Source organism: Lentinus tigrinus (genome assembly GCF_003813185.1).
Source record: "Lentinus tigrinus ALCF2SS1-7 unplaced genomic scaffold L226scaffold_34, whole genome shotgun sequence".
Lineage (NCBI taxonomy): Eukaryota > Fungi > Basidiomycota > Agaricomycetes > Polyporales > Polyporaceae > Lentinus > Lentinus tigrinus.
Genome location: NW_027137943.1, coordinates 241,293 through 257,429, shown reverse-complemented (window position 1 = coordinate 257,429; position 16,137 = coordinate 241,293). Strand labels below are relative to the sequence as shown.

The 16,137-nt window shown below is 57.3% G+C and overlaps 8 protein-coding genes across 8 annotated transcripts; 5 read left to right on the top strand and 3 right to left on the bottom strand.

Moving 5' to 3' along the window:
• Positions 1 to 1,262: 1,262 nt before the first annotated feature.
• On the top strand, positions 1,263 to 1,958 carry L226DRAFT_574491 (DNA-directed RNA polymerase I kDa polypeptide; the record flags this gene model as incomplete). Its single annotated transcript, XM_067685053.1, has 6 exons — positions 1,263 to 1,287; positions 1,354 to 1,458; positions 1,523 to 1,638; positions 1,699 to 1,755; positions 1,814 to 1,852; positions 1,920 to 1,958. 6 exons carry the CDS (start codon positions 1,263 to 1,265, stop codon positions 1,956 to 1,958), a joined length of 381 nt encoding a protein of 126 aa, XP_067531407.1.
• A 52-nt stretch (positions 1,959 to 2,010) lies between these two features.
• L226DRAFT_547630 (uncharacterized protein) lies at positions 2,011 to 2,383 on the bottom strand (the record flags this gene model as incomplete). The annotated part of the gene is made up of 3 exons (XM_067682512.1): positions 2,011 to 2,122; positions 2,189 to 2,301; positions 2,360 to 2,383. 3 exons carry the CDS (start codon positions 2,381 to 2,383, stop codon positions 2,011 to 2,013), a joined length of 249 nt encoding a protein of 82 aa, XP_067531406.1.
• A 134-nt stretch (positions 2,384 to 2,517) lies between these two features.
• Positions 2,518 to 3,836, top strand: L226DRAFT_514086 (uncharacterized protein). Its single transcript, XM_067678395.1, has 3 exons — positions 2,518 to 2,721; positions 2,809 to 3,153; positions 3,233 to 3,836. The coding sequence occupies exons 1-3, from the start codon at positions 2,632 to 2,634 to the stop codon at positions 3,368 to 3,370; spliced, it is 573 nt and encodes a 190-aa protein (XP_067531405.1). The 5' UTR covers positions 2,518 to 2,631; the 3' UTR covers positions 3,371 to 3,836.
• L226DRAFT_221713 (uncharacterized protein) lies at positions 3,834 to 6,003 on the bottom strand. The gene is made up of 9 exons (XM_067673004.1): positions 5,887 to 6,003; positions 5,581 to 5,812; positions 5,450 to 5,472; positions 5,292 to 5,387; positions 5,068 to 5,214; positions 4,722 to 4,973; positions 4,538 to 4,650; positions 4,366 to 4,454; positions 3,834 to 4,282 (listed from the first exon to the last, which is right to left on the bottom strand). The coding sequence occupies exons 2-9, from the start codon at positions 5,677 to 5,679 to the stop codon at positions 4,145 to 4,147; spliced, it is 957 nt and encodes a 318-aa protein (XP_067531404.1). The 5' UTR covers positions 5,680 to 5,812; positions 5,887 to 6,003; the 3' UTR covers positions 3,834 to 4,144.
• Positions 6,004 to 8,557: 2,554 nt separating this feature from the next.
• L226DRAFT_469643 (MFS general substrate transporter) lies at positions 8,558 to 11,139 on the top strand (the record flags this gene model as incomplete). Its single annotated transcript, XM_067676236.1, has 9 exons — positions 8,558 to 8,829; positions 9,156 to 9,236; positions 9,290 to 9,513; positions 9,666 to 9,682; positions 9,742 to 9,958; positions 10,012 to 10,222; positions 10,281 to 10,459; positions 10,643 to 10,703; positions 10,797 to 11,139. 9 exons carry the CDS (start codon positions 8,558 to 8,560, stop codon positions 11,137 to 11,139), a joined length of 1,605 nt encoding a protein of 534 aa, XP_067531403.1.
• A 158-nt stretch (positions 11,140 to 11,297) lies between these two features.
• On the top strand, positions 11,298 to 12,202 carry L226DRAFT_221506 (uncharacterized protein). Its single transcript, XM_067673002.1, has 3 exons — positions 11,298 to 11,510; positions 11,595 to 11,894; positions 11,960 to 12,202. The coding sequence occupies exons 1-3, from the start codon at positions 11,424 to 11,426 to the stop codon at positions 12,068 to 12,070; spliced, it is 498 nt and encodes a 165-aa protein (XP_067531402.1). The 5' UTR covers positions 11,298 to 11,423; the 3' UTR covers positions 12,071 to 12,202.
• Positions 12,203 to 12,642: 440 nt separating this feature from the next.
• Positions 12,643 to 13,341, bottom strand: L226DRAFT_221605 (uncharacterized protein). Its single transcript, XM_067673003.1, has 2 exons — positions 12,966 to 13,341; positions 12,643 to 12,909 (listed from the first exon to the last, which is right to left on the bottom strand). Exons 1-2 carry the CDS (start codon positions 13,085 to 13,087, stop codon positions 12,690 to 12,692), a joined length of 342 nt encoding a protein of 113 aa, XP_067531401.1. The 5' UTR covers positions 13,088 to 13,341; the 3' UTR covers positions 12,643 to 12,689.
• Positions 13,342 to 14,141: 800 nt separating this feature from the next.
• On the top strand, positions 14,142 to 15,939 carry L226DRAFT_469597 (uncharacterized protein; the record flags this gene model as incomplete). The annotated part of the gene is made up of 5 exons (XM_067676233.1): positions 14,142 to 14,277; positions 14,331 to 14,446; positions 14,510 to 14,809; positions 14,861 to 15,689; positions 15,746 to 15,939. 5 exons carry the CDS (start codon positions 14,142 to 14,144, stop codon positions 15,937 to 15,939), a joined length of 1,575 nt encoding a protein of 524 aa, XP_067531400.1.
• Between the last annotated feature and the right edge of the window lie 198 nt (positions 15,940 to 16,137).

Sequence of the window (16,137 nt, the reverse complement as noted above, 5' to 3'; positions counted from 1 at the left end):
GTGTGGCAGTCCGTTGTTGAATTTGCCTCTTTTCCGCAAATTGGGGGTGTGTCCATGAAGCCTAGGCCTCTTGCGACCGAGGCTTTCGGCCTCGGCGTTGTCGTATTCGTCCGCCGTATTGGGATTGCTTTACGCGCGACTCGTCATCACATCCTGACGCAACCGTGACATTCTGAATGAGCCCGAATGGGGACTCACGGAGACTCTTCACTGGGTCATATCCGATATACCTCTGATGGTCCCGATCACAATCCGGGTCGATGACGTGCCCTCGTCGGTGGCGACGAAGTCAATCAGTCTTGTGCGTAGGAACTTCTCATGCAGCGTCCACGGCGCGTCGTGTTCGGGTACTCGAGGAGGCGCGGATTGAATATTGACCTCCCGCTCGTTGGGGTAGACATCCAGCCCAGCACCACCCAAGTGAAAATGCCATCATGAGCATTCTGTGTGCATAGACTTGTGGACAACTTACGTGACCGTCTTCGAGCGCACGGATCATCGCGGGTTCGTCGTTGACCTTTCCCCGTGCAGTGTTGACGATGGCCGCGCCCTTCTTGAGCTTCCGGACAACGTTCTCATCGATCATACCTTCCGCGTCTTGACGGAGCGGAACATGGAGGCTGAGGACGTCTGTCTGCGCGAAGTCTGTCTGCTTCGTAGTACTCGCACCAATCAGGCGCCAGGGGGTTCTTGCCACGGGAGAGGTAGACGATGCGCATGCGGAAGGTGTGTGCGAGCTCGCTGCTCAGTGAGACGGAGGGCAATGCCGCCAAGTCCGAGGATGGCAAGCGTGCATCCAGTGAGGTCGTGGGCATCACCGGCCTTGTGCCACAATTTCCAGTTGCCTGCGCGGAGGGTTTGTTCCGCATGCCACGCGAAGTGTCGTAGTGCGGAGATCACTAGGTAAAGAGCGGTGGTGGAGGTCGCGTCAGCAGCAGCTCATGGCGTGTTGGAGACAGCGATTCCTGGGGTAAGAAGGCATAAGGGGTAGAGACACGACTTGTGAAGCTGGTTCGCGCTCCTTGCAAGCAGCGACATCGATTTGATCATGCCTTGCCCCATTGTGTGCAATCCATTTCGCACTGGAAGGAAGCATGGCGACGAGCTATTAGTATTCGTCCGCCATGTCGGGATTGCTTTACCTGCCAGCAGCTTGCGACTCGTCGTGTGAGATCTTGATCTTGGTGAAGGCGCCCATATCAGGGACCGAAGTGTGGGCGCTTGTGGAAGAAAGTTTGGCTCGTCCAGTCGTCGATTGAGGGATGGTACGCAAGGCAGACAAGATTGGTGAGTGTCCCGCCCACCTGCACATGGTGGATGATGGTTACTGACAGACATGCGCTTGTCGTGCAGGCTCGCTTCTGTTTTGCCCTGATTGTGGCACGCTGCTGAACCTGCCTCAGGACGGCGAGTTCGAGGTCACCTGTGAACAGTGCGGGCACGTTGAACCTGCGAGTTGTGCGTGTTTCTTCTCTAGCGGCTTATTTGACGTGACGCTTATGTCCACACTATGGCCGGATAGCATATGAGAATATCGAGATCGTCACTCGGTCGCACCCCGAGGCGTTCCCATCCGCGCTAAGGCAGAAACGCAAGACGCAGACGAAGGTGCATGCCGCCAACGAGGACTTGCTCAAGGTCGGTTGGGAGGCATGCGGCGTGTCAAGGGGAAGCTGATCTGACGTTCTGCTGATGTAGGTAACGGAGAAGTGCCCGGAGTGCGGACACATGGAGGCATACTCGAAGGAAGCTCAGGTGCGGACTCCATGCGCTCTTCGTATCTCGCAAATAGATTGATGTCTGCGGGCAACAGCTCCGGAGTGCAGACGAAGGATCGACGATTTTCTATACGGTACGTACAGAGGGTGGGGAGGGGAGACACGTCAGAGGATGCGGACTTACGGAACACCCATGCGCAGTGTGTCAAGTGCAAATTTGGCTGGCGAGTGAACAACTAGACTGCCCTGTGCGCTCCGCCTGGGTCCTGCGCGCGCGGCTGGAGTGGGATTGCTACACGTATACACCGACAGAGCAGAAGAGGGCTACGACGCCGAAGCCGCCCAGAAGGCTTGCTGCGGACGCGACGGCAAGCTCGTGGGCAGGGATCTTCTCTTTTGGCAGTCTGTGGACGCGAGGGGCGGGTCAGGCTGTCTGCCATGTAGAATAGGGCGAAATGGGGAGGACGTACGTGGAGAAGTAGAATGCGAGGGCGAAGGTGGCGGAGAGGAGGACGAAGGCGAGATAGGGCAGGAGGGCAACGGGGACGGCAGGCGAGAAGGCGGGGGTGGCCTTGTGGAGGGCCTGTTGGAGAGCGAGGTCAGCAATGAGAGCAGCGGCTGAGACAGAGAGAGGGGCGTGCCTGTATAGAGAGATAGTCTGCCATGACGAACGAGGACGAGGTGGAGGCGGAGGCGGAGGCTCAGGCTCACAGACGCGTGGCACCTCCAAACACGCGTCATCAAAGCCCATATCAACCCGCCTCGCCCCTCCCTCTCTCCATCTTCTTCCACGACGACCTCCAGCCCTCCACGCCCGTCCACGACCACGACCGACGCAACGACCAAGGTCTGTGCCCCGTTCTCTGACCATACGCCGTGCGCTGCGACGCTCAACGCGCACGCCATCCGCCAGATGTCTGCTACCCAAAAAGTCCAGCAACACCCCGCCTTCATCCAGGCTCAGGACAAGGCAAACTACTACGTCAACCAGCTCGACAAGGAGGTGCGTCTCTCCCCCGACGTCTCTCGCTGCTCGCGTGCATGCACGCGCCGTGTCAATTGTTGCTAATCACACGACTGCCCCTGCCAGCTCTCCAAGTACCCAATCCTGAACACTTTTGAGCAGCGCACCCAGGTGCCCAAGAGCTACGCCTTCCTCGGTGCCGTCGTCCTCCTCGCCATCCTCCACAGCGTCAACGCCTTCGCCTCCCCCGTCTCCAACCTCGTCGGCTGGGCCCTCCCCGCCTACCTCTCCGTCAAGGCTCTCGAGTCGCCTAGCCATGCCGATGACATCCAGTGGCTCACCTACTGGGTCGTCTTCGGCTTCTTCAACTTCCTCGAGTCCTTCGCCCTCCGCGTCGTCCTCTACTACTTCCCCTGGTACTTCGCCTTCAAGAGCATCTTCATCCTCTGGCTCCAGCTCCCTCAGTTCCGCGTGAGTACCCGGCGCCTCCTCTTGCGTCATGATTCCGTTCTGACCCATTGCATGTGCTTCTCTGCCTTTCGACACCCAGGGCGCACATCTGCTCTACGGCACCGTTGTGAGGCCCGTCTTTGCCAACATCAACGGCGGCAAGAGCAACACCGCACCGACCCAGTCTGAGCCCACCGTCGCTGATGGTCTCCGTGAGCGCGTTGCCGTCGCCGAGTAAGCGGGATTTCGGAAGCGCCTCGCGTGATTTAGACTTCGCGGCGCTCGTGGCCTCCTTCGGTGGTGGAACGGGCAAGGCGATCTCCCCTGCAACATGTCTTCCTTCCTTCTCTTTGCTCCTCGCCTGGCACGAATGTTTCGTATCATAGTCATAGTCTCGCCATTTTGTCTTTGTACGAGGGTTTGGTTGCTAGCGACAAGAACACTTTTTCGAATTCACCACTTCGTTTCCCTCCGCAAAGTGTCGATATTTCTGCCCCTTCTTGTGTGTCGATGAACTACATAACTCCGCTACCTTATGACCTTACGTTCTCACTGTATCTTCTCGAACGCGAATGAGAGGTGTGAGCTGTTTCGACCGCCCCAGGCTGCGGGTGACATCAGCGCCGGCGTTCTATCTGGACACTGACAGGAACCCCTTGGTCACGGTGGAGCTGCTGCATGGGAAGAAGGCGCAGAGTTGGCCCGATCTGACGGCTGTCGAATGACGATCGCGAGTCCCTCGATGGGTCTATCTATGCACTAGTACATAATCACCTCAAATACCTCAAGAGGAGGTCGGACAAGCAGGCCCTGGGAACTGACTTTTGAGTTCTGGGGACACAAGCTGGAGAAGGGAGGATCCGACCTGCGAAGGCGGACAAAGCGCGCGTTCAGCTTGTTCTGCACCTTCACTTCCATTGCATATCATCGACTTCCAATCCCGATACATAAATACGCAAGCCAAGACAAGCGGGGGGTGGTATGAGGTCGTCAGCGATAGCGTTAGTTAGCGTTACGTCGTGGAGGTGATCGCAGAGACAAGGTTGTCGAGCGCGGCCGCCTGGCCCCAGCCGGTGTATCCCTGCGGCGGCCCCGCCCAAGCGGACGAGTACGTCGAGCCGTTGGCAGCGAGCTCGAGGATCGCGTTGTACTATTCCCGCAAACACCGAGCGTCTGTCAGATCGTACTTGCACTAGGAGGAGCAGCTGGGGAAGAGGGGGAGGAGGTACGCACCTGCACGACGAGGTAGCTGTGGATGAGCGTGCCCAGGGCGGCGTTGTTCGTGGTCATGAACACTTCGTTCAGCGCGCGCACGTACGACGCTGTCAATGTCGTGTGCAAAGATCCGACGTCAGCAGCATGCCATAGCACAAAACCACTCAGGGACAGGGACGTGGGGACTGACACTTGAAGTAGACACCGTCGTTCGCGACATTAGGCGAGGCACCCTCGGTGATGACGCCGTTGCTGCCCTGCCACGGGCCGTTCTTCATCGCCGCCGCCGCGACCTGGATCATCCTACGTACACCTCATCAGTACGCCGCAAACCTCCCCATGACCGACGCACAGGAACACGGACGTCTACTTACTTCGTCGTCCAGGTCGAGTCCCCAGTGACCGACGCGAGCACGCTCGTGCCCTCGATGTACTTGCCGCTGTTGTACGTGAAGAGCCAGGAGCTCGCGGAGCGCGAGCAGTCCTTGGCGTGGATCGTGTCGAGCACGATGTTGTTCGCGTTCGTGTTCGCGTTCCGGATCCAGTTCGACGCCGCGATCGCCGCGTTCGTGTACTGGCTCTGCCCCGTCTGCTTCGCGAGGTACGCCGAGAGCGTGAGGAACAGCCTGCATATCGAGGTATATCATCCCATCCCGTAGTAAGCACTGTGACCTGATGGCGTGTATAGGACCAAACATTAAAAGGGAGACGGAGACGAACCCAGTGGTCACGGAGTTCATGTTATCGTCGCCGGTCGTGGGGCGCCAGAACACGGCACCCGCGTTGGTGACGCCGCTGCAGCTGCCCTTGATCGCATAGTTCTTCACGGGCGTGCTGCCCGACGATGCCTGTGCGCTCGTGATTTGGCTGGAATAGTGCAATAGTATGAAGTGTCATCCGTCAATATTCCAATGCCTTTAGGGCGAGTGAGTGCGACCACTCACTAGGGGAGGACCGCGTTCCAGGTGTCGATGGCATGTTGGAGCAGGTTGGTGTCGCCGTACGCGCGATACGCGTAGTAGGACGCAGTCGCCCACCACCTACACAGAACCAGACACGTTCAGCCACAAAGCAAGCATACATCCAAGTAAGTAACACTCACAATGCATCGTCATTATACCCAAACTACAGAGCATCAAGAACCACACACAAGTTTCGTCATAATGATCATCAGCCATCGGGATTCGCACAAGGCCATGGCAAATAGCCAAATCGCCGCGGCTCACTGCTCACCTGATCGAAATGCGCAAACTCCCCAAAGACCTTGTTGAGCCCATTGACGACCGTGCTCTTGTACGCCGTCGTCTTCACAAAGTGGTCGTAGTTCGCCATCGCAGAGTACACCGTCGCGGCGGAGCCCCAGTACCCGACGTCCTGGAACTCGCCGTCCGAGGTCGTCTTGGGCGCGATGACGTCGATGGCCGCCTTGGCCTTGGCCTGGCGGTCCGCGAGCGAGTACTTGTTACTGAATTCCTGGTAACCGCAGTTTGTTCAGTACGTGTTCAGGACCATGTATGCGAGCAATGGAATATAACATACACGCCATGAGATCGGGACACCGAGGTCCTGGGCGCACGCAATAGCAGAGAACGCGAGCACAGCCAGCACGCGGAAGGTCACCATCGTCGTCACGGTTCAACGTCCGACGTTCAGTAGCCAGCAGGCAGAGGCAGAAAGGGATGTACAGGGAAAGGATACCCGGGGGCCGGGAGTTGAGAGGATTTCCGGTTTGCGCCCCACCGACTCGCACTGCATATATACGCGCAGGGGCAACGGTGACCGCATGCGACGCGGTGGCAGTGGATTCGCGTGCAGTGCGAGGGTGAATCACTGAATGGCGCAGGCAGCTTGTTCTCGACAGGCGGCTCGACGGCACTGTTTGATGTCTGTGCCGACGGCCATGAGGTCAGAGCATGAGGCCTTGAGGACGAGCTGATCGCGGTTCTGTTGCGAAGGACGCCTGACCCAGGCAGAATGCTGACGTGACCGCGTCTTCCTTTCTGCAGTTCACCTGGTGACCACTAAACAAGCACTGGATCCAGTCTTCGTGCTCCGAGTACGAGGACATGGTGCGAGTGCAAAAATGCTTGAATCCGTGGAGGGTGACGCCGCCCCCGATTTCTGGCGGCGCGGTTCCAGGCGGAGGACGAGGGCGAGTTTCACCATGACACCGGCCTTGAGTCCACCAGCGCGCGCTTCGTGACAAACCCGGCGGCGTCGCGCACCTCGAACAAGCTTGACGCACTCTAGAGGTGCACGCCGTGCTATTTGCAGGTGGCGAACAGATGGGGATGGCCAGAACGAAGAGTGCGGCAGTGCTGAAGGAGGTTCCCAACCGGGTTGACGTTCAAGCGCGTCTGGCCTCCACTGCCACCGCGAACTTGACGGTTCATTCCCACTTACTCGGAACCTACTGATGCAGTGAATCCATACGTACGATACCTTGACAGTGGCTTACAGCACGGAGACAACGAAGCAACCCACCTTACCTTCAACGCTGTGTCCTCTATATTTTTGTGCATACGAGAGATCCATTATAAAGGTATAACCTCATGAGTCCGTTCGAAGGCACGAGCTACAATACTACATCTAGACGGCTAGACTTGCCCCAGATGTCGGCCAGAAGAACCGCCATGAAGATCCTGTGAGCACCCCCCTGATGGATGGCACACAAATGATCGCAGGCCGAGAGAGAGTTTGCAAAATCCACGAGCTCGCACACGACGTCTCACTCTCCGGCAGATCATACGGCATTGGGCGATGTACTGTGTACAGGAACATACCCCGTTCAGGGCTGTTCTGGGGCCCGACTCCACGGACGTACTTTGTGAAGCTATTTGGTGTTCCCCTCCGACCCCGATTGCGAACTGAATAATCTGAACGTGAGACCGCGGTCGGGACATCGGTCGGCAGCGGAGCTCGATGGGATGCTCCGAGTCCCGACGCAATATGCATGGTACTCAGAATGGGTCGATGCAGTCAGTGATGCAAAGAGACGACCGGCGTTGTTGGCATTACTGCGACGGCGTCAGGCACGGATGGCGGTTAACCTCGGGTAACGCCTTAGGCCTTAATATTTAATGGTTGGGAGGGGTCGGACAGCAGCCGGCAGCTGGGTCGTGTCGCATCGGGTCCGGGGTCGGGAGTAGAGGGCAACGTGACCGCAGCGAAACGCGCGCGGAGGGCGGTGCGGCACGGAGGTGAAGGACGAGGACGTAAGGAGGGGGCTGGTGAGGGAAGTACTTAAGTTCGAGTGACACGAGCGGACCGGGGGAAGCTTGGAAGACGTGCTTGCAGAGGACGGAGTGCGAACGTTAAGTCATCCATTTCTGAAGCTGCTGCGGCTGGACAATTTGGACGGTCGGCGGGGCGTCGGGGGGAGCCTGCGATGGTCACGGAGGACGGTCGAAGGGGATCTGTGAGGCGGATAAACAAGGTCGGGAATCTGGATGGACTATCATATCGAGTAGGAAAAGGAGGCGAGTGGCTAGAAGGGGACTAGTGAGCGAGGCATAGATACGAATGAACGGTCTCTATCACACGCGACTGGCCTCGAGCGGTGGATGCCGTATTGGCCGGCGCTGGGTGCGGTCACGACCAGCCTGCGACAGCGGCCGTGCGCTGTGTCTGCAGCGACAACGGAGGTCATACGACTGGACGTTCGCCGTGAATGCTGCTGGCTCAGCTGCGTGCCTGGACTGAGGTGGTTCTGATTGGAGGAGCACACCTGGTGACCAGAGGGAGAGCGGGGGAGAGGAAGGAGACGCCGGGGATGGCGCTGATCGCGATCTCTGATACTTGTTACCCTCCTCTTGCTCCGAGTCCGTATTTCAATGCATCCCTTCGCGCGCCGTCCCCGCACGCCCGCTTCCTCCTCCGCCATTCGCCAGTCCTCACAGTCCTCACCGCGGCTCAGCGCGCGTCCCTCTCCCCGCGCGACTACCTTGCGTCCTCCTCCTCCCGCCCTCTCCCCCCGCCCCCCACTTCTCCCCTCATTTTTACGACCCTTCCTGGCGCCGCACACGAGAAACGCAGACTCGGATACCGAGGTCCACACGCCCCCCCGCACCGCGAGTGAGTGGCCATGTCCGACCGTAATTACCTGCACTCCCCGCACGCCCACGACGACCCATATCCACACTCCACCCCCGACGCGCACGCCCTCGCCCAGGACGTCTCCGCCCGCGAGAAAGACCATGAGCCCTACATGATGACCAACTCAGGCCGCTCCCACACCACCGACGACGACGCCGCGAGCGTCATGCACTCGGTCGAGATCCACCCGCAGTATCGAGGCTTCAAGGCCGTATACTACAACCCCGTCATCCAGGTCTTCTTCCTCGGCTTCGTCTGCTTCATGGGCCCTGGCCTCTTCAATGCCCTCAATGGCTTGGGCGGAGGCGGTCAGGTCAATCCAACCACCAGCGCGAACGCCAACTCGGCGCTGTACGCGACGTTTGCGGTCGCGGCATTCTTCGCCGGGTGAGTCTTTTTTTGCGCTTCCCTGCTATGCCCCGATATCGGGATTGGACGCAGGCGGTGTCTCTGCGACTGCAGTGCGAAGATGGCCGGTGTCCTGACGTAACCCTAGAGGTGCGCCCACGGCGTGTTTGCCCTGGACTGCGGTGTACGTTGGCAGAGTACTCGCGTTCGCATGCTTGGCACTTAGAGAGTACGAGCAGTGGGCCGACACAACTCGGACGGGGGCATTGCAGAGACTCTCGGACGCGCGTCTTGCGTGTATGCCCCGCCTGGCACTGGCGCGCGATTGCGATAGAGTTTGGACGTTGACTGACAGGCTACCCCAGATCGATCAACAACGTCCTGGGCTCCCGTCTGACCCTCCTCCTCGGCACGACCGGCTACTCCCTCTACATCGGCTCGTACCTGTGCGCATTCTGCTCTGTTTTAGCCACAAAATATAGTCTCATAAGCATAACAGCGCATACAACATCCACCCCAACATTGGCGCATTCGTTATTGCATCGGGCGCATACCTGGGCGTCAGCGCCGGTCTCCTTTGGACCGCGCAGGGCTCTCTCATGCTGGCCTACCCAACAGAGAACCAGAAGGGCATGTTTATCGGCATCTTCTGGTCCATCTTCAACCTTGGCGGCGTCGTCGGCGCCGCTGTCTCTTTGGGCAACAACTTTGATAACACTGTGTGTCTTCCTCTCCCGTCACCTGCCTCCTCACCCCGAACTGACCGCTTCCTCGCCCTTCCAGTCGAATTCAGGTGAGTGCAGCCCCTGGCGCTGCTTCTGCCATCGGCAACCCTTTCTGACGTCGTTGGACCTGTCTCGCCCCGTCCACCCCAGTTTCGAATGGCACCTACGTACGTCCTCTTGCCTCCCGACCGCCCGGCCGCAGCACTGACGCGTGATCCCACGTCAGATTGGTTTCCTTGTTCTCACCGGCATTGGCTGCCTCATTCCCCTCCTTATGGCCAATCCCAGCAAGATGATTCGTTCTGACGGCACCCGTGTCGTCACCCCACGTCACCCTTCTTGGAAGACTGAGTTCGAGGGCCTGTGGACAACCCTGCGCACGGATCCCTATATCGTCCTGCTCTTCCCGATGTTCTTTGCCAGTAATTGGTTCTACACCTGGCGTAAGTAGTCACATTTCTTGGACCCTCGTAACGGTTGCTCAAAGGCACCACAGAATTTAACGACTACAACGGCGCGCTGTTCACCATCCGCGCACGGGCACTAAACAACCTCATCTACTGGCTATCGCAAATCGTCGGCTCCGTAAGCATCGGGTTCTTGCTGGATCAACGTAGCCTCTCCCGACGCTTCCGTGCCTTCGCGGGCTGGTGTGTGCTCATCGTCATGGTCTTCGTCGTGCACATATGGGCGTACTTCTACCAAAGGTGGGTATGACGCGTCTTCCACGATTTAACAGCTCAATCAATTCCTTTCCCGGCGCAGGGGTTATACCCGCGACACAGTCCAGGACAAGATCGATATTCACGAGTCGCCATATGTCAGCCACCTATGGCTCTACATTTTCTGCGGCCTCCTGGACGCTATGTGGCAGACAACTGCGTACTGGTTCATGGGCGCGATGTCAAATGACCCCGCGAAGCTAGCCAACTTTTCTGGATTCTGTGCGTGCCTTGAACTTCTCTCTTTTCAGCTTTGCTCCCGCTGACGAGCGCGGTGTTCTTCTTTCGGCCCCCCCCATGTGATACCTCGACTGCCGTGGACATGGATACTTTTCTGATGGACGCATGGTCCGCTCTCCACCCTACCCACACCTTTCCCCGACCGTACCCGGCTTCATTATGCAGACAAGTCATTGCAATCCGCAGGCGCCGCGGGCATATGGCGCGGGGACGCGGTGAAGCTTCCGTTAGTGCTGATGTCCATATGATGCAGTGTGCATATGGGTCGCTGACGGTCACCGGTGCCCCCGCGCACGCGGCCTTGATTCGCTGTTTTCAGGTACATGAACATCTTCATCTCGACGTGGGTGCTCCTCGTCGCGGGACTGGTCTTCGCGCTCCCCATGATCCACATGCGCGTCAAGGAGACGACGGAGGAGATGGACGATCTGTACGTACCCTCCCCTCGAGCTTCTTTGTCATTGACATTTCCCTTTCCCTTTTGGGCCCGAGAGTTGCTCCCAGTTCTTGCGATTATTGTCTCTTCCTCTCTTCCTCTTCCCTCGGGCTGCATTCTCCGCTGCGAATGTTCGATGCGCTCTCCGCGGCGTACGGACATCGTCGACCATCACGCTTTATCTTATCTGACACCCTTCTTCTCGCCTACCCGAGACGCTCACTGACACCCACCCCTGTCTCACGCTAGTGCCCACATCAACTACCGAAGAAACGAAGAAAAGGCGCAGCAGACCGGCGAGCACGCGTGAGCCATCGAGGCCTGCACTGCTAGTGACGCAGGTCTGTCCAGGCTCGCTCCGTATCTCGTCCCCGCGTGCGATACGCCAACGCGTCTCCGCCCCCTGCTGACCCCAGTCTGTGCTCTCCGTCTGTCCGTTTCTGCCCCTCTGCTCCTCTCGCCGCCCAATCAGTCCCCCTCTGCCCCGCGTGGTGCGCCTGTGTGTCGTGTATGTTCGCTGTCGGTCTCCAGTCCAGTCCAGTTGTGTCCCGCTTGCTGTTGCTCTTGTTGTATATCTCTGTCTGTCTGCTGCCAGATGTTATGTGTCGCCGTCGTACTATTTGTTTCTTCTGTTCTCCTCATATACCACACGGCGTGCTTGTATCATCATTTTACCTTTAGGTTATATCCTTCATCAGGATCTCACTCGACGCACCACCCACCCGAACCCCTCCTTTCGTGCTCTATTTTGTACATCCCCCTCACCCGCACCCTCAACCTCTCTGTGTCTGGCCCCCGACACCTCCCCCCTTCCCGCTCTTCCCGGTTGTATTTTTGTTCGCATGGAACCGGGAACCTCCGTTGTTTTATTTACATTCACCGCTGCAGGTCCTTGCTTACAGTTATATCCCGAAGCACCCTTCCCCCCCTCTCCTCCCTCCCCCTTCTCCTCCACCCATCTCCTCCATTCCAGATTACACCGTGAGTCGTGGCATCACCCCCGGCCCGGTTCGCGTTCGCACTTTACACTACTACATCCCCCGCAGCCGTCACTCCGTACGAACGCGGTATCGTCCTACCGTCCTCCCGTAACCCTGGCCAGCCAACTCGTTAACGCAAATCACCGCCACCTTCGAGCGCTACGAGCTGCATACTAGGCTCGGCGTTAGCCACATTGCACCCGCGCTGCCACGCGCACAAGCAGCGCGAGCGTCGGTGTGGCGTGTGGCGTGGCGTTTGCCGGGGCTTAGCCTCTGCCAGACTGCACCTGGCAGCCTAGCAGATCACTGGAGGCTCGGGGCCAGTGCGCGATTGGGAGGACTGGGAATATTCAGCTGCAGAGGACAAGGACTTGGAGGGCTCGGACAGAGACTGGAGGTGGAGGTGGTGGTCGGGACGCGTCGATCTAACGAAGAACGAAATGTCACGATATCTATCCATCCCGTCCGTCCGTCCGTCCAGTCGCCCAAAGTGCTCCGTTAATGTCCTCCTCCTCTCGTAGTCCGCGGTCCGCGATTCTGAGGATCGACGGCAATGCGTGCTTCGTACATTGTTATAAAATCACAGGAAATCATAAGATACGATACCTAGTTAGCTCCATCCCGGTGTACATTGTTTTGGCGTCCGTGTCGTCGTGGCCTATGTCCCTAGAGTACGTACTAAATAGTGACCTAGTGATCTAGTACATACTGCGTAGTAACACTAGTTTCTGTTCTACCCTCGTCTATCGTTAACTTCCTGGATAATCATCAATCGTACCGACTCCCGAGTCCTTATTTACCCACATACATACATATCAGTGCATTCACCGTGTGTGCGAGCCAATGACATTGTTCCCCAATTCGTACTAGCGCGGAGAAGCAGGAAGACAGCGTCCCGGCGAAGCGCGAAGGAGACGAAGATCGGGCAATCGTCAACATCACCAATATCCCAGGGTAGGCGAGGGCCCATCTTGAACCCGACTTCGGCGATTGGGACTACCGGCTTGGTAGGCGAGCTACTAATACTTAGCGACTACATAGATGAGTACTCGTGGAGGGGGTATGTACTTACTACCATGTATCGGGATTCCCTACCCCTGGGACCGCTGTGATGCCAGATAGGTCAAGCTCTGCGGGAACGAGTGCTAGGACTTGTTCAAGAAGAAACCGGCGACGGTGTGTCGAGGTCCTCATGTGAACTCACCGTTGAGACTTGAGACTGCTAGCGTCACTTCGAGTCGCGGCTTGTGTGATCGTTCGGGTCGACATCCACCGCATCCTTTCGGGATTCTTTAGTGCCTTTGTTCATACTGAACTTCAAACGGCCAAATGCCTGCAATCCCTGAGAATGGCAGATCCGAGGCGACTTCCCGCTCGCGTACGGGGGCGGGCCCATTTCAGCATGGCCCTTGTTTAAATTGTTGAGCAGTGTTCCGAGTGATCGTCTTGATTCCTGATTCTTGAGTGTTAGACTGCTCCCCTAGCCTCTTCTCGCGACTGATGACTTGTTCTCTCACCCGCAATCGCAGCGAAAGGCAACTTGCAAAACACGATCGGGTGATTGATGCGGGGCGAGCGATACATAAGTGTGTACCAGGGTCCAGGGGTGTGGTTATTGTCGCGAAGACGGTCCGCGACGCTCCGGCGCGTGCAGAATCAATTGGGGTTCTTGTTTCGCGCTGTTACGAGTTGCCTTAGCCTCGTCACGGGAGAATCCTTGATGATGGCCCCGGGATAGGAGAGGTGATCAAGTCCATTCCGAGTGCGGATGGGGGTGTGCATACCCCCGGCCCGACCTAATAGAAAACGAACGGACGTATGAGCTGGGTGAGACGTCCCAATCTATGAAATGTTGTAGCCAGTGCAGAGACGAGAGTGGGTACTACTTCTTCCGCATACCTCTAGACTGTCTTTTCTGGTTGCCACTGGTGGATCGCCTGTATTTCGTTTAGCTTTCTTGATGGATGCTAGGAGCCTATGAGCGCATTTGTATATAAGAAAAATCCAAGACCTTGATACTTTTGAGGGCGAGCTTCAAGTAGTGCGGCTTTGCAAAGTGACGATGCGTTGTTCCGATTCGAATCTCGCAGAGCAAAGGTCAGGCGCAAAAGGTTGGACGACGTTAACGCTGACTATGTAATCCAGCGTCTGTTTGGGGTACGCGCCTCCTCCTGGCATCGATTCTCGACCTTGTCTCTCTGTACTTGCTTATGACCTCTGGAACACGAACACCGGATACAACTTCTGTATGGAGGACTCACTTGTGACGCGCCGCTCGAAGCGGTCTACGGCGGGTAACCGCATGGAGGCCGCACTCGCCGAATTTAACGCAGAGGAACTTGGGATGGATGTGGAAGAGGATGCCGACTTTGCCTTGGACAAAGGTACGCCGCACACTCTAGCATATGAGCTGGAGCTCATGCGACTCCATCATCAGAGGAAGAGGACATTTTTGAGTCCGACTTCGAGTCCACTGATGAAGAAGGGGCGCAGGAGGATGTCGATGCAGCAGCAGAGAAGCTCATTCGGCAGGAGGAATCACGCGTCCGCAAGGTAAGCCATCGCTCTTGTCTTGTCGTGGCCTCAAATTCAATAACTACATAGCGCATCTCATAGACGGCTCGTTCGCATCTGGAACGCGTTACTGCACTCGCGCATGCGCGTCAAGCTGCAACATTCAATCCCTCCACAATCGCGCCACCTCCTCCGGACGAGCAGAAGGTCCAGAAGAAGCTCAGTAGACGTGTATCGCTTGGCTTTGCGGTGAATGCGGAGACGGGGGAAGTGCTTGAAGGTGGAGAGGCAGAGGACGCCATTGAATCCGGCACGGTATTGACAAGGAGGCACAGTATGCGCACACATACTGTCGCCAACACTTCTGCGACTGTCAGTCGAGTGAGAGACGAGGTCCGCAAGGTGCGTCTACATATCTCTACTTCCTTACTCCTCTTCATAGTGCTTCTCCAGCAATCATCTGCGCCCAAACGCGCTAAGTCTATCATCAAAGCCCCGACGCAGGTGGAGCTCATCGCGCGTGCTCTTGACATGGAGGAAGGCAATATTGAGCAGCACAAGAACTATCTTACACTCGAAGAAGAGAAGCGCAGGAAGGCTCAGGTTGTGCGGACGAGTGTACAAGGTCCTCTTATCAGGTGGGTGAGCAGGAAGGAAGAAGTCACAGTACTGGTCCAACCTCCTCCTCCGTCTAATCTTCCTGCGCCACCCCCACCCTCTCGTCCCACTGAGAATCCCTACATTCGTCACCAGTACCCTCTTCAGTACCCTCCCCAGTATACCCCTTCCCAGTATACACCTCAGTATCCGTCAACCCAGCATCAGCAGACCTCCAACCAGCATCCTGCGCCTAATTCCCAATTGCCTTTGTCACCCGCAGGCTCGATGTCTTCCTCAGGCATCGCTCCTCCTCCACAGCCAACGGCCTTTCAGCAATGGCCTCCACCTCCTGCGCGATCTTCGTACCTCCATCCTTCCACGTCCTCGACTGCGCCTATAAGTCCTGGAACTGCGAATATACCTGCTTCTACGTCCTCATATGCGTCAACGTCCTCCATCCCTAGTCCCGCTCCCACATGGACCCCGTCGATACCCGTCCCTCCGCCCTCAAGTCGTCCGATAGAGCGCAAGGAGACCGTTGCCAAACAATACGTCGTGCATGAGCTTGGTCAGACAGACAAGACACCCCGACCTAAATGGAACAGCACGATGACTGCGATGTTTGGGAAGCATGCCGACTGGGAGAACCTACGCGTGTATACCACGAAAGGGCGGCCATTCAGTAAGTTGCGCACGCATGCCCTCGCCGGCAGAAAGTACTAACGGTCATGCCTGTAGCCCGTCCCACGCAGGTATGCCCTATCACAGGGAAAGTGGCTAAATATCTGGATCCTCGGACGAACGTGCCATATGCAGATCTGAGCGCGTATCGGGTCCTAAGTGCCATACTACGCCACGAGTATACCTGGAGTCCCCGACTCGGGTGCTATGTTTCGCAAGAAGGCAGTGTCTTCACGCAAGGCGGTTCTTAGCTTATCCCGTGCGTACGGTGTGTAGATATATAGCTGCTTATGCATGTGTACTCGAGTACATAGCGACCTTCCCTTGCGTTCGCTACCGACTGTTTTCGACTTGTCCTTCGGGTTTGTCTATCGCGCTCACGTGACCTCGGGTCTGATCAGGACGTCGACGCGTCGTCTCTAACACGTCTTCACTTGACCTCGTACGTC